The 19,951-nt window shown below is 42.3% G+C and overlaps 3 protein-coding genes across 3 annotated transcripts; all 3 read right to left on the bottom strand.

The window, feature by feature from the left end:
* Window positions 1-1,607: 1,607 nt before the first annotated feature.
* BCIN_11g03370 (hypothetical protein) lies at window positions 1,608-4,122 on the bottom strand. The gene is made up of 2 exons (XM_024695948.1): window positions 3,351-4,122; window positions 1,608-3,286 (listed from the first exon to the last, which is right to left on the bottom strand). The coding sequence occupies exons 1-2, from the start codon at window positions 3,581-3,583 to the stop codon at window positions 1,699-1,701; spliced, it is 1,821 nt and encodes a 606-aa protein (XP_024551750.1). The 5' UTR covers window positions 3,584-4,122; the 3' UTR covers window positions 1,608-1,698.
* Window positions 4,123-11,056: 6,934 nt separating this feature from the next.
* On the bottom strand, window positions 11,057-14,125 carry BCIN_11g03360 (hypothetical protein). Its single transcript, XM_001556807.2, has 2 exons — window positions 12,556-14,125; window positions 11,057-12,489 (listed from the first exon to the last, which is right to left on the bottom strand). The coding sequence occupies exons 1-2, from the start codon at window positions 13,074-13,076 to the stop codon at window positions 11,718-11,720; spliced, it is 1,293 nt and encodes a 430-aa protein (XP_001556857.1). The 5' UTR covers window positions 13,077-14,125; the 3' UTR covers window positions 11,057-11,717.
* A 1,842-nt stretch (window positions 14,126-15,967) lies between these two features.
* On the bottom strand, window positions 15,968-17,691 carry BCIN_11g03350 (hypothetical protein). The gene has a single exon (XM_024695947.1). The coding sequence runs from the start codon at window positions 17,298-17,300 to the stop codon at window positions 16,992-16,994; it is 309 nt and encodes a 102-aa protein (XP_024551749.1). The 5' UTR covers window positions 17,301-17,691; the 3' UTR covers window positions 15,968-16,991.
* Between the last annotated feature and the right edge of the window lie 2,260 nt (window positions 17,692-19,951).

Here is a 19,951-nt window from a genome sequence, read left to right as displayed (position 1 = left end):
GCGATTTGAAGTTTCGGGAGTTCGAAGGGACACGAGGAATCAAGCTTTTTGCCAAGGTATGGCGGGGTATCAGAATTACCACTACGCTAGGGACATTGCACTGATCATGGAACGACCCTAGAAACAGCATCATCAAGAGATTCATAACAACTAAGATAGTTTATTCCCTAGATGGATAGAGAGACTCTTTTCAGTTCTACGAGTTCTACGAGTTTTAGGAGTTTTGCGAGTTCTGCGAGTTCTACGAGTTCCACAGATTCGAAGGAGGGATCCTTTTAGGCACGGTCCGCTTGAGTTTAACGGCATTAATCGGATGTTGCGGCTCAATATTATCTTGTTGTGCTTTCACCTCGAAATTCCAGATCTGGATTCAAATACATCTGAAGAGGCATGTACTATGTACTATATACTATGTACTATGGATCAATAGTAGCCTACCTTAGAATGGTAATGAGGGGCTTGTAACTCTGCCTATTATTCTTCCTAAACTTGGCCGATGTTATGAGTTCTTGCCCCTCCATTTTGCATCCGTTAATCCTCTAGGCTTTCAAACACTATGGCTTCCCCATCAAGCATCTTCTCCCTCACATCCGCGGGATTTTGGATCAAACTCTGCCAGCCTCCCTCCTTTTCGTTCCACGAGCAATCCAATACTCTGTGCATCCCGTTCAGTCTCCACGCCACCGCCACTCTTCTTGCAGATGCCACAGATCTCGCCGATAAACAGGCCCAAAACTTTCAGGCTGGTATAGCAGATATGTGTCTGGGCGGGGGTGTTGTAGCATGTCCTCCGCAGAACTATCCGGACACAGTCGGTGGCAGCGGGGTATATATCAGCGGCTGCGAGAGATCCTGAGGAAGCGAGCCAAGAATCAATAGTCAACCGCTTGCTTTGGGTACTACTAGGCTCCTGTACAACCACACTCCTTTGCCATGCTTTGCAAGCGCAAGCTTAGTACAGGAATCAACTTACTTGATAACTGGCTTCATGATTATCGGTTCGAGCTTCACTTTTTCCGTTTTCTAAATACTTTTTGTTGCACGTCTTCCGGAACACTTTTCAGCCGAAGTAATTTTGCGGGGGAATTCTCATCCGGATGACTGCTGCAAAACTGGCCTGATAATTCGGTCATTCATTTCTCGGATCATTCTCCGTTTTTATCCACGCCAAAACATCAATTGGTGTAAATCTTCTTGATAACGGGTAATTACAACCGATCGATTGTTCTCGTCCCAAACGACTGTTCCACAGCCCTAGCATTTGTTTTGTCGTCGGTCATACTCGCTTGCATCAAACAGATTTTCGTTTGTTGTCATACGATCTACCGGCTCAGCTATTTCCCGTATTCTCTTGCTTAGCTAGGAATTTTTCGTGCAAATTGAGCTTCATGTACTTTAAACAGTCCTTGTATTATCATATATTGCGTGCTATTGCACACCTTGAGCGCAATGTGTTGCGGCTTCAAAACATGCTCGACTTTCAGGATAGGAAGGGCCTTCATCACTCCTCGTGGTTTAAATTTGGCCCTCCAATAATGTCTGAAGCTTTGGTGGCACTTAAATTTTTGGAGAAAATTATACATTCATGTATCTATCCGCGATTATAGTGTCTTAATTAAGTATTTTTTCATGTGCACAGCACTGCCAGCTTCATCACTTCTATTCACAAGGACAACCTTGGCCCCTCCATAAGTACTATTACTTTTGCCAATCAACCGATACTGGTTCTTCATCATCTACCGTGTGCCAAATTCCTTCTCTTTTATATCCGACCAATCCTCCTCCTCCTGGCACAAATTTGGCGATAGACTCTCTAATCCTGCATTTTTCCGGTATCTGCTCCGCCTTTTCTATAACACAATCATCAAGATTTTGGCTTGTGTCCTTTTTCCTCATTTCTTCAATCGCGGCTCCTTCTTCGATTTCCATCATGTTCTTGGCAATTCTAGTGTATATCATACTATCTATGATTCCTTCCTTTCGGTTACAATTTTCAAGAATACGCAAAGCTCGACGACGCATTAACGGATCTCGACATCTAGTTGAAACCATATAGATAGGTGTAAGGAAGCCGCGATGGTAATGAAAGGTTGGTGGCGTTCCTCCCTGGTTAGGACTAATCATGTATTTATTCGGGGAGGTCATCTCGGCATAATCAAGTATCATTTTAAATTGGGGGAGGTAAGAATCCCAAGCTATTTCACCTATCACTATATCGATATTGAGGAGGATTGAAACTATCGTACGACTCATTTGTAACAAGAGAACTGCTGGATGGAATGGTGGAAAGTCGGAGGCATCGAACGCCGCGCACCAAGATGAAAATCCGTATCGCATATTTGCTCCATGAATTGGTGGAGTTTGACATGTGGAAAAATCGACATGTTTGCGTAGTGGATCCAAAGGATCTAACCATCTTGAAAGACCGTCATACCTATGGTGGCGCTGAAGCAGCGGAGGAGGCGGTATGCGATGTTTGTTGGCTTCTCCCATTTGTTCCATCATATTCCACAGATAAGAAAGGTATAAATCGAATGCGTTTTGCGCTTCCTCTACTGTCGTGAAAGTATGAGGTATGTTGAGGGTAGGCAGTTGAAGGAGGCGTGTAGTATTTGCCGCAGTAGCCGTTTGTCCGCATTCTGTAATTTGATTTTCTAACCGAGCAAACATAGGAAGAAAAACATCCTTTTGCAAAGAACCATCTTTGAGTCCCCCAAGTTTCTTATCTTCCTCGATAAGAATCTTTATACCACCAGCGATGTGGGTTAAGGAAGCCTCATAATTGTTCCTTAGGTTATCAAACGCGGAGAAAACTAGGCACATCATAAGAACTATATCAATATTCAAAGCCTTTGGATTGACTATCCGTTGAATAGCCTTCTGATAATGAATCAAGGCATAATTCGAATCCACCGCTTGAACATCTCTTGAATGCCCAAAATTCTCGTGGAGAGCCCCCAATGCAACAACCGCATTAAAAATAGCCGATTCTGCATGAGCCGTTTGTAATAAAACAGAAGACCAAAGATCCGCTTCGAAAGGTCCCGTTAACTCTACCGCTGTTCGAAGTCGAAAGAAATCAAAGAACCTTTGCTCTCTTGGTGTGATACCGGGTAGGAGACTTAATGCGTCAACGGGCGAGGAAGCAGAATATACAACGAATTTGAGTGGCCGGCTACAGGTGGCTGACATGGATGGCGGAGGTGCATATCCTTCGCAAGTTCGTTTGGCCTTGAGACATCGTTGACATGTAGGCTTGCCTTCGTCGCATTTCACCCGTCGCGCCCTATTCCAAAATAAGCTTAATGAAAACAATTCTCCGTAGGATTTCTGCCCAGAATACTACCTACTTGCATGTAATGCAACCTGATCGGACTTTACTGCCACCATATCGGAATCGTATAATACTGGAGCCCATTTTCCTTTTTTCGTACACGGTTAACAAGACAATTACAAGACGTGGCGTGGGTAAACACCGTCGAGCCGTCGTTGTCGATAATACCCACCTTTTAGGACTGAAAACACCAATTATCGTTGTTTCATCCAGAAATGTTGACATAAAGACGTCGCCCCCACTTTTCATCTGAAATTAAGGGTATAACGGGAATGGGGTTAGCCTGACTGAAAGCGGTTAGTGGGCTACGAGAAAACCCCTGCCCCTCATCTTCGCTTCCTCTGCCTACCCATCCACTCATTCAAATTCGGCATGGAACTTGTATCGAGAACCAATACGCCATCAGAGCATTTCACACTATATGAAATCTGTAAATGCATACACCATTAACATTTTCAACCACTTGATGTGGAATTTGAAAAAGGGCTTCTGTTAACCCTTACTCATACCACAAAATTCAAATTAACCCTACTAAACCACAAAGCCCTCAGATGAAGAGTTTACTCGATGATCATTATTTAAGCCACATGCTATACATAGATCGCATCTGCTTCTAGAGGATGTGTTTGAGCCTTCTGGGCCTTCCCGATGCCGAGAGTTACTGGCCTTGGAGATGGATATATATGAACGTCCAAACGAAGGGGCCAATCAAGTCAGCCGAGATCCATTCATCAGTATGGGGACTTCCATCCCATCAGGTTAGCTTAATTGTCCACACTTAATTCTCCATTCTGAGGGATGGGGGGAATCAATTTGGTATCTTGGATGGGATGCTTATAGACTGTTGTCTGTTGCATGTTGATGTTTTATTCTGCTCACTATGGCATCTTTACTACTTTCCCAGCTGTTCTTTTTCATTTCTTTTGTCATCAGGTTTATCAATATTCTTATCATACATACTTCAACTACCAAATCATTAATAGAAGCCTTTCTTAATGCTTTAGTACTCATCTACTCCGTCCAAGCTTCCAACAAAAGGTCTTTGAGAGCCCCTTGCATAGGAGACAAACACAGATTACTGGGCCTGCGTCTTATGACGAGATTGATGCTACAAAATTTTAGGTTTCTTTCGGTCGCTGTATAATTAACGTTTCTCAAGGATTCTGGTTTGCAAACTTAATGATCGGAGCCCCAGAAGATTCAATTAAAACCTCATTGGCACTAGTTTCGTCGATTTAGCTCTCAACTCAAGACTATACAACCCTAGTTCAGCATCTTCAGGCTTATAGAAGTCATTCAATGTCACTCATGGAACACACACTAATGATTCATCTTCCGGGAGTTAAAGCGAAATTTTATGTCATCTCGATGGTCCATTGGAAACCAGATAATATAGATTTGTCAACTCTTCCAGATAACCGGCTCCCTCTACAACGATGCAATCCTCTTCCAATGAAACAATCTTTCCAATCAAACCATTGGCATCATTCTATCTACTTCTAATACCACTTCCACTGCTATCTACCGGCACAATGGCATCATCGGGTTCGGGGACCTTCGCTCAGTGATAGCAATTTCACACTTTATTTTCACAACCTCTGTGGTAAAAGTCCAGTCCCAGAGTGTCGCTTTGGACTCGCTCTCTCCATAAGATATCTTGGTTATCTAGCTCTCGACACCATCAATACCGATTTGGTTAACGAAACTTTACTAGCAAAAATTCCGATCATTGAGGGATTTTCTACTTCTGGCGATGTCGCTATTGACGGCAGGATGAACCTTTAGAATTCGACAGTGGAAGTACTGGAATTGTTGGACCTATCTCTACTCTGGAAACCCTATTCAACCTCAAAAATATTTAGACCGTACTCATTCCCTCGGCATTCAGTGATAAATTAGTAGGCTATTACCACTATTTATCTCCCCAAACTATTGGGTGGAGTCTCCCCTCGAAATCAACCCTCGCTTCCTCTGCCGCCTGAAACACTTCCACAACTATTTACATCGAGAGCTCAGCACTTTCTATTGGCCAGAACGGAAATAGTTATACATCTGCCATCTCGGGTTCAGATTAAGACGCTGAACCTTTTCTTTGGGTCATGGGACAAGCTTTCTTTCAGTGAAATGTTCAGACCATGATTTGAATAATGGGGCTATGGGTTTGGCAGTGCTAGATGGAGAAGGGAGTAATGAAGCGACACCTTCGAGTACACTCAGACCCACAACTACAACTTCTACTTGGTCATCGAGGATGGGTACTCCGGTGGTGGGCGGATTGGCTCTTATGGGTTCCAACTATCATGCTAATCAGAGACAATATGGCTGAGAAATTCTTATTTGCTCATGAAGTTAACAACCTTGCAGACGTGGGGGGAAAAAACCGCGTCACTTCGTCGTAATACTTATCAACTATTAAGAGGTGTGCATAGGAAAAAACATATGCCATAGATCCCCGACCTTTTCGAAAAACTCCTCAAATCTATGTCTAAGCCAATTATGCCGCCTAGACTAGTTATTATGGTTGCTTTGTTTGCAGTGAGTCTTTTTCAAAGATTCTTCAAAGATGGTAGTTAATGGCGTATCACTTAGAGAATTAGTCTCCATCATGGAAGCAAAAGCCTCTGAGAAATCAACGAGTCTTTAGGTCCGACAGGAAAAGAGTCCGTATACAACTATATCTTGAACAACACCAGTTTATCGGAATCCGAAAATTCACTACCACGCGGAAAAAGGAAAGCTTGCTAGATACGAGGCAGGAGCTAGACACCAAAGCCGAAAACTCTAAATACACAAAACAGGGGGAAGTATTGACGTGAGTACGTATTTCTTTGATCTTGTTTCTCCGTAATATCTAACACGTCCCAGATAGAGAAATTGAACATTCAGAATTTGAGTGAATATAAGGTTCTAGCTTCCGAAAGTGTCCAACTTATCAGGATTAACAGCAAAACTCTTTACGATCGGGCTCTTACACTCGAAGAAAAGAATGGCACATTGGAAAAGGAGAATAGATCCACTATACAAGAAATTAAGAAAATGTCTAAGAAGATCAAATTTACAAATTCACAGCTATCTAAAATGAAAATCGATAACAAGAGGCTGGAGCATGAGCGGGATAATGCCAAGGAGAAACTGGCTAGCATCAAGAAGTCTTTATATTACCTACACTCAAACGAGGAGGAGAGAATATCATGAGGTCATTCATGAGACACCAATTGTCAATTTCTTATCCCAGGTCATCGACTCCTTATACGATTTAATACCAGTTGAAGAGACAGACTGTGCATGGATGATGCAAGAGATCTTTGATATCTTATATAATACAGGATTCAACAATTGGCGCCGATTCACGAACCAAGAGAATACTGGCAAGCCTGGATGGAAGTGCATCAAGTCAGTTGCAAGTAAAAGTATGGAGACAATGGATAGGAAGCCCATCGATGTCCCTAAAAGTTGCAAGCCTGCGTACAACAAGCAAAAGTTTCTAATACAGTTGTTTGTGTCCAGGCCATGCATTCTGATCATCGCTTCTGTATAAGGATAGTCAACTTCGCCCCTTATTGATGTATTTGTGACAAATCTTTACGTTTCCTTATCAATGGTTAGGCGGATAGGTGATCAGGCTAATACGATGGTAACTGAAGATTGGACTGGATGAGCTGTGCTGAATCCATAAAGTTGGGTTGGAGGAACATTGAATACTAGAATTGCGGGCTATTAGAGCTGGATGCTTCGGTCCTGCGGGGATCTAAGAGTGTAGAATGAGCGGGATATAGGAAGATTGAAGAATTTGAGATGTTGCCTGGATCCACGATAATGCAAAGTTTGCACACTTTACATTCCTATGGATCAAGTATCAATAGCACTAATGCCTATTGCATAGAAACAAACACTATGTACGTGATTATAAAACCATACATTCCGACATGTATACGTCAAGCCAAAAGTTTGTGATCATGAATTTGGGAGAGGGAGACTCAGGGGTGATATGAAACATGGAACTGTGAGCTTTAGTACACCCATCTCCAGTGAGTAGTGGCGCACTTGTCATTTGTTCATGAAAATGTTAATCCTATTCATCATTCCCTTTTGAGCTTGCTTCTCTCTTCCATTTATTAATTCAATCATTTGCTCGCAGTCGATGTTTTATTTTAGATTCTTGTGATACACCGTATGATTAGTAATGTGAATGTGAATGCACTTCCTCCTCATTCTTGTCACTTCACTATCATCTCAAAACATCACAATAATGAATTTACATGCAACTCTTCCATCATGTCAAACCTCAACATGGATATACCAGCTGCCGACTCATCTCCGGCGGCCTCAACACAGCGTGCTGATAGGATTAAGGCTGCTCAACGGCTACAGTTTTGAAGGAACTTGGAGGTCAGGAGAGTTTTCTGTCAGGAGACTAATAAATCTTTGGAAAACAAATGGGTAGAGATACGGGCTAATGTTGAATCCAATCAAGTCACCGAACAACAACTAGATAAAGCCATTCGGGATAAAGCGTCTACTATCAAAATCTTGCGATGTGTATCAGATTAAAATGCCCTTCTTATGGAGAAACAGGACCAGTTGAAACGCAAGATTGAAGAAGCCTATTCCAAGATCCCTAGACCAAGTGTTGATTCTTACAGACCTGTCAAGTATTAAATCGAAGTTGGAGGCTCTCGAAAATCATTCTCGGGAACAGAACAACCAACTTGAGAAGTTTCAACAGTTGGAACAGTTATGGATTCAAAAGTACAAAGATCTCGAGTCGCTTATTTCGTTCAAGAGTAGTTGAGATTCCACGCTTGATACTAGGACTCGGCTGGAAACGGAGTTACAAGACCTATGGAGCTGTAAAACCAAATGGAATAGACTGGGTCGAGAGCTAACTGGGTTGCGAACTTTCAAACCCATTTGGGATAATGACTCTGAAATCAGGACTTCTGACAAGGGTTGAGTTGGAAGAGCTCCGAGAATTTTGGAAGACTTGGAAAGAAGGAGAGCTTGCAAGAAAAACAAATTCCGATGAACTTGGGTTACTCAAAGCTTACAAAATTACATCTGATGCCAATCAGACTGATATTTCCAAGAAGATTTGCGATTCAACCAAAGGAAATCAAAGGTTGGAAGAGGAGTTGGAGGCGGTCAAGTCATGTATTCCAGTCAAAAAGTAGCTCGAACTGGAAAAGAACGTATGAATCAACGATGCCAAGGAGCTTCAATTTCTCAAGCAACGCGAAAAAGTCTATCTGGATCAAGAGGAAGATGTACAATGCCCCCGCAAAGAAACACAAACTATGTCGAATGAAATGGCTAGTCTTCAACTCAAACTCGAGACTAGAATATTGGATTCTGACATGAGATCGAGTTTTTAAGCTCAAGGGCATGGAAGGATGAACTTGGGCAAGAGGATACAGGAAAAGGACTGGGAAAAACTAGGAAGAAGTTGAGGAAAAAGATAATAATGATAATTATAATGACAGAGGTGATGATAAAATATCATCGGTAATGAACAGACAAAGTAAAAAACAATGACATCGCCCATCCATCTCCTCCACTTGTTCACCCCAATACCTAGCCAAACTATTCAGAGTTTTGACAATAAGTTAAACATCTAGCTCGCATGAAACACCACTCTACTACCTCCGCTACATCAATATGACACTTCTAGCAAGATATACCAGAGCAATGTACGAGTAGAATGAAAGTGCAATCATAGCCTACCATCTCATTCTTCTCTCCGCCCTCCTCTGGGAATTCGCACTTACATATTCATACCAACCATCTTCTGACAATGGCCAGACATTTACACTCCTAAATCTAGAAGAGAACTCTGCTTCTCGCGTTATGTCAGTCATTTAGCTTGCATGATTCGCAGCTATTCCCTTACCTCCAATCCCCACTTTTCCCACTCAACAACCTCGTACATTCATATAAGTAACTCCCTCCCCATTATCCAATTTCCTCAAAGAAAGAGTAGTCGGGAGGAATAAATTGAAAAGGGAGATTCCACCCGGTACATCCCCAACCAAACAAGCAAAACGCTATATCCCGATTCCATAAGACCTCTCTTTAAAATCAACACATTTCTTCACCAGTCTGGCAGCGGAGTATTCGACAGCAACGATAAAAGTAACAAAAACGACAAAATGGCAATCCGAATAATAAAATGGAAGGTATTTACTAACCAGAACATGTACACCAGGGCACCACTATCGACAACACTTATCATCGACAAGACAACCCTTAGACGCAACTCGTATTGCCAATATCAAAACCAACAAATTTACTTCCTTCCCACCCAACCCTAACCTCAACTCTAAACTCTCCCACCCACAGCTTGCACTACCTACTATCCACTATCCACCCAGTCTCAGACCTCTCACATCTCAACCACATTCCCATTCCCATTCTCCATCTCCCACCACCTCTACCCCACAACCTCGCACAATCAATCAATCAACCCTCATAGCCCCAACGCCTCCTCTTACTCCATCCAAACCCTTTCTTTCTTTCTCTTCCTTCTTTCCCAACTTTCCACCCTCGCAAAACCGCACATATAAAACCTCACGTCCTCCAGATCGCACACCAAGATTCTACCCCATCTATCCAAACTCTCCCCTATCTCTACACTCCCCTCGCCACTTTCTCTTGCAACCCTCCTACCCTCCATATCAAACACCAAGGCTCCACCCCATCTATCCAGCAGTCTCACCCAAACCCTCTATCCCCTACCCCTCTCCTCGCCCTTCTCCCTCACCCCTTCACTTCCCATCGCCACCTTTCTCGCCACCCCCAACCCAAGACTCATTAATCATTCATGCTTTACCCACTAACCCAATTCTCATCAACTGAGCACCTTCTCCTTCATCTCCATATGCATATGCATATTCATCTATCTAAACAGTATCCGCGAGAAATAGCTCTAACCTAACTTCCCTGCCCTGCATTGCGATGCAATGCACTGTACTCATCCATCCATCCATCCATCCATCCATCCATCTATCTCCGTCCACCCCTCCAAGATCCCTCAACCTCTCTCCTCCCCCCTGCCTCCCCTTCTCCTACCACAAAATCAAAAATTACAAACCCCAAAATCCACAAGGAGATCCGGAGATCCGGAGCCCAACTCATCCATCTAACCATTCATCCAAAACAAGTAACTCCCTTCCCTTCATCTTCTATCCTCCATCCTTCATCCTCCCATTGAACCCCCCTCAAACCCCCCTCGCCGCCCAAAGCAGAACGAACAGCCAACAGTAAGTGGATATCCAAATTCCAAGAACAACATCAACAAACAGACACATGCCGTCTCCCCACAACATCACAAGCCCCCCCAAGTGAAAATGAAATCGAGAAAATACAATTAGAATTGTGAAAGTGTGAAACATATAGACACACATGTATGATATTCAAAATTGAAAATTGAAAAAAAAGTATAAAATTAAAAGAGAAATAAGAAATAAGAAATCAATGTTTCCCTCCCACCCAAACCACAAACAAGACCATCATCTCCAAATCTCCAATTTCCACCACCACTTCTTCCTCCATCTTTAAACTCTCCTCTCACAATGAATGAATACAATAAACAATATAATATTCCAAAACTCATAAAAAATTCGTCACAGCCTAACAGTCACCTATCCATATACAAAAAAACCAAAATCTAGGTGGAGAGATGTTTCATATTCTTCATCTATATGTATATATATATGTGCTCAAGTATGTTTATATATATCCTATTATCTTTTTTCCATCCCGACTTATTTTCTCTTTGCAAGGAAATTGATTTCATCCTAAAATGTGTATATCCGTCGAAATTCGTATTCCCCCATGTTCATCTGATTCATACGCTTTTATGACCCGACCGCTCAACTTGATGTAACGATCATTTCACATCCTCCATTCCCAAATCTCCCTCCTTTTCCTAACCCAATGGTCTTACGACTACATGACCATATCATATCCCAAATCCATCCATCTCCAATCATCTCGGTCATGAAAGTTATTGTTTACAAAAAAGAGAAGAGGCTAAGACATAACGCACTCCGAAAAAAAAAATCCACCATCCTGAGCGCCATCGCAGAAAAACCCGACTTCAAACAAATAGTATCTCATGCAGAAAAAAACGAGAGTGCCTCCAAAATATCCTAATAATCCCCAGGACCGGTTTTGTTTTGTCTTTCCTTTTGTATTCGCATTTTCCAGTCCATTCACCCCCATCTTTCCATCTCTTCTAATAAAAAAATCGTACAACTCTCCCAACAGAAATCTCAAGTAGCAAGTAAAAAATATTTATACAATGGAATCAATGATTCCTGATCCAACACTGGTAGAATCTTTCGTGTGCGTATAATCATAAAAAAAAAAGGAAAAGATTGAGAATCTAAAATCCATCAAGCATGCCATCTAATTCATCCAACTCGATGTTTTCCGGACTTCTCGTATCCCAATCTAATGTGTCAATCTTCGCTGGCGCCCAATTCGCTTGAGAAGTTTCCACAGTTGCATCCCATGATTTTTTCGACGCAAAAACAGGTTTCATAGCGGGGCTATTCATAAAACCTGGCGTATTTAACAACGAGGCATTCAAACCACCTCGGCTTTCTCCAAAAAATGGGTCAGATTCCACAGATTTCATCGGGGTATCTGAAATATTTGAAGGCATATCGTTCATATCAGATGGTTTCGCCAAAGATGATGATGGTGGCTCGCCACTGAATCTTCGCTTTTGCATTCCACGAGCGGTTTGTGTGAATTCTTTCTCATCTTTCTCAAGACCAACCGATGCAGCACGATTGTTTCTCACGGGGCGTTCGAAACGACCGGCAAAGGAACCAGTTGGAGTTGGTGGTGTAACTGAATCGTCATCGTCGTATTCCTCGGAGGATAAATCGACTTCAGGCGAATCATCACGCGTTCGTTCTGGTTCATCTATCGAATCTGCGCTTGAGATAGATGGAGTGATAATCGAACGTTGAGCTAATTGTGCAGGATCAGGAAATGGTTGATGCGAGTAAGTGGTCAAGTAAAAGTATGTTCTTCTCGGGTGTACAGTTTCCAATTCTTTTCCTACTGGACAAGGTGATGATGCGGTCCATGGTCGTTTGAGATAGTTGGATAGTCGAGAGGAAATGATTGCACATGGATTGGCAGACCTAGATTTTTGTTAGTTTCATGATTTCGAGAGATAACGGAATGGATCGGAATGGTTGTAAACTTACTGTTCCACGATTTTGACGGTCGGAGACAAAATAGCTGCAAGTTCCTTGACTAAATGAGGTCTATTGCGAGTTTTTTGTAATTGAACAATAACTCCTTCGACAATTTCGTCCTTTACTTCAGTCAAGTCGATTTCTTTGATTTCTTCCTTCTCCTCATCCGCTCCAGCCGTTGATTTACTCTCTGTACCCTCCTCGAGCTTAATGTCATCAATGGCTATTTTCTTCTCTTTCGCCTCCTCTTTTATTCGGACGTTGTGAATTTCGAATGGGCCATCATCGGCTGGTGGTGAAAGTGGCGGCGTGTTAATATCTTCAGGAATTGTGTAATTCTTTCGTTTTGGTGGAGGCGACAGTGAGAATGAACTTCGACGTGAACGTTTCTTCGAAAGTTGCTGTTCTGATGTCGACGTCGCTATGGAAGGCGGTGAAAGTCGAGCGGCCGCTTTCTCAGCGTGAGTTTGTGGTAAATTTATACCGATCACTCCCCAATTCAATTGTTTTCCGCGAGTTTCGTAGCCCATGATTAATGATTTATAAAATGAAGAGACGTTTTCAAGAAGTTACTGTTATTGTTATGAAGAGAGAGTTTATGGAGTGTGCAGAACAAGACGAGAGAGAAATGTGAGGAATTGTTGTTTGTATGATGCTCTAGTCGGTAGTTGCGTTGCGTTGCGTTGGTTGAGTGCTGAGCAGCAGCAGATGGAGGGTGGGAGGAACAAATTAGTCTTGCGACGCGGGAAATCTGACGAAGAAGGGGTCTAAGGTTTGTTGTTCCTGCAATATGATCTTCGTAACAACGGGTTAATTGATTATATCGTTTTTAATTGGGCACAAGGTCCTTCGGAATGTAGCAGATGGCGTGGATGTGTGATTTCTGTATGATTCTCACGCCTAGGAAAGACTGGGGGATTCCAAGTTGGTATTAATTCTTGGGTTTTTTATTTTTTTTAATCTTTTTTTCTTTCTTTTCTTCTCCTGCCCACTTTTTGGGACGTGAGGGCTGGATTGATTGGTTCCTGCGTGGGTGCAGAGAAACGGGTCTCTTGATGGCGGCAAGGGAGGCGATTGGTATGGACCAGGGGTGATGAATCGTCCTATTATCGTATACCAGATAGATATTCTGTAGGTTGGGAGGTCGATGGGTGGGCAGGTAGGCTGAGTGTGAGTGTGAGTGAGGGCGGTGGATGGGCAGATGAATAGGTATGAATAGATAGATAGGTCTCTTGTGAGAAGACGGCAGCTGATAGATGGGTGATGTATAAAATATACGTTGCCGTTACAGAACGTCGTCTTCCCTACCGAACTTCACGTGGAATAAATAGAAGTCGATGTGGTTGGTGTGTCGTTACTTCAACAACGGGGATATTTTGGTCGAAATTCGATAATGATATTCCCCTAATGGATAAATGGAAAAGTCCGAGGGTTGTTTCAAAACAGGACGATTGTTGCTGGTAGTGGTGATGGTGATGGTATTTATGATGAATAAGGGATATATATAATGGATGTGTCAATGGATGTATCAATGGATGTACAACAAGTACGAGTATCGATGGATGAGTTGTTCTAAATCTTAGAATAGAGGGGACATAAACTATGCATTCCCTACAACACATAAGAGACGTAAGTGTTCTTTCCCCGGCGCTTTCCCGATTATGAAGATATCATCATTGCCTAGGTATGATTTAGACAAGAGAATCTACCCAAGTAGACCAAAAGTAGACCGGAAGTAGAAAGTTTAGAGATTATCCATCTTCTTGTTTAACATAAACCTAGTTTGTAACATTTAATTCACATCTAGATAGGCATTCAATGAATCAAATCCCAAACTATTAACTGTTTTTCCAATCTAGGAAGTCTAAGGGGGTCAGAAATGGCGAAACCGATATCATATCTCAAAATTCAAAGCCAATTCATCAGACAAGGAGTAAATACTTCTTGCCCGTCGCGACTGCGTGTAGAATCATAGAATACCTAGGTATTGGGACTCGAGAGATGCTCGATTATTTAAGTTCAGATCTAACTCTACCAAAAGAGGAGAGCCTTTCAATCACAACTAATAAACCTTTCAATAGAGTCAAAACTCGGCTACCTTATCCTTCAACTCTCAAGTGTCAATCAATATTTCGTACTATTGCGGAATCACCGGTAGAACAAGATGGATTGATAACTTCATCTGTTGGGAAAACCTGGGATAGAAAGATATGCCGAAAAGTTCCATCATTTATCAAGGATGACGCTTCACTAAACGAGTTTCTTACCGAATTTTTTTCAATGCAGGGTCTGGTGGAGCGAGTGGAATTCTCGAAATAACCTCAATGAAGTACCAAAGGAGAAGGTATGAGTGGTTGAACTGTTAGTCCATATCCACATGAGTCGCGAGTTCTATCTGAATCCATAGACTCATCTATGAAATCTGTCGAGTCTTTCGAATCCTGTCGAGCCTGTATATTATTTATGGATACTTGGCTCGTGGCTAGGTGGTCAGTTTAGATGATGTTGGAGGGGCCAGAGGGGATTTTCCTTGAGAGAGAAAAAGAGGGTCTGGATGATTTGCCCCGCAAGTTCAAACTTCAATGAGACTGGTCTTTTTAACTTTTGAGAAGAGGTTGATCACTTTGGCTCTCTTACCGAAACTAACTAAGACCAAAGACTAATAGCAAAGTCTCTTTTTATTAATATGCAAAGGTCAGTGTTATATAATTATTACCGGTATGACCTAGGTATCTGAGTACGAGGTACCTCCGTGCAGTATCAACAAACATTGAGCCTTTCTTTTTTAGATCATCACAAATTGACTAGGTGGCTAGATTATGATGTAGCTCCTGAGCTATCTATCTATCTACGTATCTAGATTCTGTTTCTGTTTCTGTTGACTTGGCTTGAGTGAGAACTATGTATGAACTGTATCGAGAAAAGAGTTGCCATAAGCAATGCGTGGTTTCATTTGAACTGCCGCATCCAAGATAGTAACATGTGAAAGGAGGATTCAAAACACGTCCGATCAAACCATTCCAAAATCACTACTTCACTCTGAGACTCACTTGAAAAGATTCGCACAAAGGTACATGCTACCACATACCACAAATGATATTTCCATAACGTCAAGCTCCATAATAGAAAGCTAGATCCATGTTCGCGACAAGGTTTCTTTTTAAAGCCCGAAACTACTCGATCATCATTCGTCGAGTGGTCGTCTCGTCGTCTCGTCAACCTTGAAACTCTCCAATTCTCAATCCACCATCTTCAAACAAGCCAATGAACATCCACATGCTTTGCCAAAAAAATCTTCAAACTTTGATTTCGGTTTAGCTTATGATTAGTTTCATCACGAACGGTTCCGAATGGTCCACAACTTTTTTCAGGCGTGCTGCGGTTCTACGGTACTACATTATCCCAGTATACCGTCTCTAGGTGCAGCTAACATTGATTAATTTGGCTTCTAGAATTTTGCGAAGTGAGGAAGGAGGAAGGAAGAAGGAGGAAGGAGGAGAGAGAAATGAAAATGGAAGTAGAAATGGGAATGGGAATGGGAAAGGGAAAGAGAAAGGAGGAGGAAACGGAGATTTGATATCGTTCAAGGATACGCTTGAAAGATTGAATTATTGATATTCAAATTTCGGGGTCCTCAAGTATCCTCTTATATTCAATCTATTATTCACGAGAATCCATTTTCTCGGTTTGGACTCGGATGTTTCCCGATTCAAATGAATGATTACGGTGTATCTCCCTTTCCCCCAAAAGAATCGTCAGATTTGGATGAGACGACAACCTTTCCAACCTCCCCTTGTTCGAGATGGCCAGTCAGTAAGAGATTACCATCCCATGTGGCATCCATATTCATCTCTTCCCGCCCATCATCAAAATTCGGCAATTATTGGCCAACACGAGTAATGTGTCAGGCGAGAAAATGTGCAGTTGCATCCAACAATCAGACTATACATCGTGCATTCGCACAATCATACCTATCAACGTCCATCATCTATTACAGCATTCAAGAACCAAGATAGATCGAGCTGCACCATATTAATCTGTATAGTGACACAGCTTTACATGCATAATTCCCCACACCACCCACCACCACCCTCTTTTTTGGCAATACCATTTCCAAAAGATCGACCAATACAAGAGACACTGGGATTTGGCGGCTGGCAAGAAAAAAAGTTACGCTTGGACGAGGCTGTCATTGTGCATTTCTTCTCACTCTGGGCGTAAAGTAAAAACCATGACTGATTGATTTACTCACTGCCCAGTGTCCAATCCGATCAGTCGTCTTCTCAATCTCGACATCTCTCCCTGGAACATGGTAACATACCCAGTAGCCAGTAGCCTTTCCCCGCGAGAACAAGACAAATGGTTGGGACGACAAGATAGCTAATCCTTCATTCACGAACCTAGCGAACTGACTCAAAGTTTGTTCTCCCACTGGTTCGGATCTGTTACGCGTCATTCTTATTGTACATGAAATTGATTGATTGCTGATGGGAGATGTGGAATGTGAGGATGCCCATGCGGCTACATTTGCTGGCGTTGATTGTCGAGCAAATCTTATTATCCTGTTGCATCTTATCGTTTGAACAAGAACTCATTGGAATCCTTCGGGCCATCATCGTATCATTTTGACTGGAGGGAGCCTTGACCTGGGAGTCCTGAACCTGAACCTGAGCTTGAACCTGGATCTGGATCTGGGGGATCGAAGGAATTCCATGGTTTTCATCCACATCATCGCGAGCCGGGCCCTCCATCATTATCTTCTTGAATCCCAAGCTTTTTGGAGGGGAAGGGGGGCTCTGATCTCATCATCTACATCATTTCCATCTATATCTCACAGATCAACATTTATCCTCATCCTCATCCTCGTCCCCGTCCCCGTCCCCGTCCCATCGATCGTCTCCCCATCTTTGTTATGATTGCGTTGTTGACTTGCCACACATCCTCGACATGGCATCACGCTTTGCGAAAGAAAACGAGAGAAAAAACGGTCTTCAACCCTCCGCCGATAATCATTTCTGTTAACGCAGTGAATCGTCCCCCTGAAATCGGTTTTAAGTTTCCAGGCATTCTCCAGTCTTCGCTGTCAGCAAATAGAAATCCAAAGTCAATCTGACAACCCTATCTGAACCCACACCCAAGGATTTCACAAGGGAAAAAGCACCCGGGTAGGATGCACTGGGGAGTAGATGCATGCATAATATGATATATACTGCATATTTCTTGCATGCCAGCATTTATCCAACTGATTCTTGCAACGCTTACTACTTCGTACATGCTCTTCTTTTGAACCAATCATCATCATTCACAATTGTGTCGTCTTCACCGCTTGAAGATGCTTGGGGGCAGAATATATTGGGGGCTGAATCTTGTTTTCTCCTCTCGAAATTCTTGTTCACCAATGTACAGACCAGACTGTACAGTCTGTACAGTCTGCACCGTACTCATATCTGCTTGTATCTGTGTTTTCATCACATTTTATTCTCCTAACTCGTATGCTTTCGTATTCATTATTTGCCCAGATCCATCGCCGAACAAGTACACAAATTACGGCTTTGATGTGCGATACATGCATCTACCCACGCACCACTCGTTGTACAATCCCCTTTCATATTTTCCTATTTGGCATTGGCAACTCCATTTCTGTACGATATATGAAAGGAGTTCGAAATCTGCACTTACGACTCACTGTCCTGCAGCATGATTCAGATACGGTAACGTCTTTTACATCTTCTCTGCATTACACATTTAACTTTTACCTATGCATTCTTAGGGTTCTTGTCCTTCGCGCAGATGTCGAATTGCATAATGGCAAATTCGAAACGAGGGGAAACTTCACTGGATTGTTTGGAGAAAGAAAAAAATAGACAAAGTAAAAGCCAGTAAGTGTACCGTTAAAATGTGGCCATGAGGCGTGGATCACTTTCTGCTCTTTCTAGCCCTGTCAGCCTGTAACTGGGCTTGTACAAGTGTATAGCTAGCCCTGTACCATCCAGCTAGCCCTGTCGAAATCCTATCAAAAAGCCTGTAATCATCTCAAAGCAGTAAGTGGGCAAAGAGCGGTAAGGCGCGGTAAGCTCGCGAAGCTCTGATTTTTCTTTGCTGCTGGTTTGGTGTTTGGGTTGCGCGCTGGCTGGTGTGATGCAGGATGGACAAGGCTCAACCTCCACATTAACGGTGTGCACATGGGAATCTGAGCTTTTTTATCATGCGATATTGCGTCGAGTCTGGTTTTTTTTTCTGTTGGAGGGGAAATTTTTATGATGAAAGTTATCAGTTTTCTCTCCTTCCCGAAAGAAAATTTCATGCATGATATTACTTTTCTTCAGCTTTCCAAACTGCATATACAAATACATACACACAATTTTAATAACAGAAAATCCATCATTTCATGTGCATAACCGCAAGGCTCATGCGTTCTGCAACTGCAACCCCTCCTGATTCGGTTACGGGCTTTGGAATATGTTTGATTGCCGAGCCGATAGGTTGCATTGAGGGTACCGAATATTGGAAATTCTGATGCGAATTTGGAATTGAAGAGTCACATTCTGATCAAATTCGCATCTGATGGAAGAAAAAAAGTTGTTGAGACAAATGATACTGCATAAGATGGTAATTGGGTGGTGAAGAAAAAAAAAAGAGTTCTCAATTTCCGAAGAAGAAAAAAAAAACTAGTGCAATCCAATCCTTCAATCCCATTTTGGGCTTACACTATCCATATCTAATTCGTCTTCCTGCATGTCGATATATAAAAAAAACCTGGGGTTGTTGTTGCCCCGCCCACCTAGACAGTTGTTCCAGAATTGCATTGCAGGACTTTTATGATGTGGCTTTGTGGCTAGAGACAAATACGAGCAAACTATTTATTTTATTTTGAGAATAGCTCTTCAATTAACTTATTCGTTTTTGATCAATTGCGCAGACGGCGCGAGCTAAAATTCGTGACGACTAACATACAATGGTGAGTTGAATAAAATTGGCGGGGCTGGAAGGAATGAAGGGGGGTTGTTTGAGAGGCGAGATTAGCGAGTCTCGGATGGTGGGAGGCTGGATCGAGTGCTTCTGGGTCCTAACCTCCTGTAACTATTCTGCATTGTGGTTTTGAGTTTGTGATGCGTTTTTCTTATTTTATCTTAATGGGATGGATAGATGTGTTTTGTTTTGTTTTGTCGAGAACTTGAGAATCTAGACTTTTTATCTTTATTGAGTTTGGTATTTAATAATTGGTTGGCTGGGATTGATTCGTCGGATACAATTTTTTGGATGATAGAAGGGATGCTAAATCATGCTCTCTCAGACTATATAGATATATATAGATATCAAGATCCAACGGAAGAGAAGGGAACTCTTCATCCTCATCGTCAGTCCTCTCGCGAGGTCGGTTGTTGCGTGCATGGTCATTCTTGAT

This window comes from Botrytis cinerea, chromosome 11, assembly GCF_000143535.2.
Source record: "Botrytis cinerea B05.10 chromosome 11, complete sequence".
Classification (NCBI taxonomy): Eukaryota; Fungi; Ascomycota; class Leotiomycetes; order Helotiales; family Sclerotiniaceae; genus Botrytis; species Botrytis cinerea.
This window is presented reverse-complemented; position numbering and strand designations above follow the sequence as displayed.

Bases quoted from the DNA above. Each gene is read 5' to 3' on its own strand.
- BCIN_11g03370 (XM_024695948.1), bottom strand. From the start codon at position 3,583: ATGAAAAGTGGGGGCGACGTCTTTATGTCAACATTTCTGGATGAAACA. The intron at 3,287-3,350 runs GTAGGTAGTATT...ATTTTGGAATAG, and splicing joins TCAGGTTGCATTACATGCAA to GGCGCGACGGGTGAAATGCG.
- BCIN_11g03350 (XM_024695947.1), bottom strand. From the start codon at position 17,300: ATGATGGAGGGCCCGGCTCGCGATGATGTGGATGAAAACCATGGAATT.
- BCIN_11g03360 (XM_001556807.2), bottom strand. From the start codon at position 13,076: ATGGGCTACGAAACTCGCGGAAAACAATTGAATTGGGGAGTGATCGGT. The intron at 12,490-12,555 runs GTAAGTTTACAA...ACAAAAATCTAG, and splicing joins ACCGTCAAAATCGTGGAACA to GTCTGCCAATCCATGTGCAA.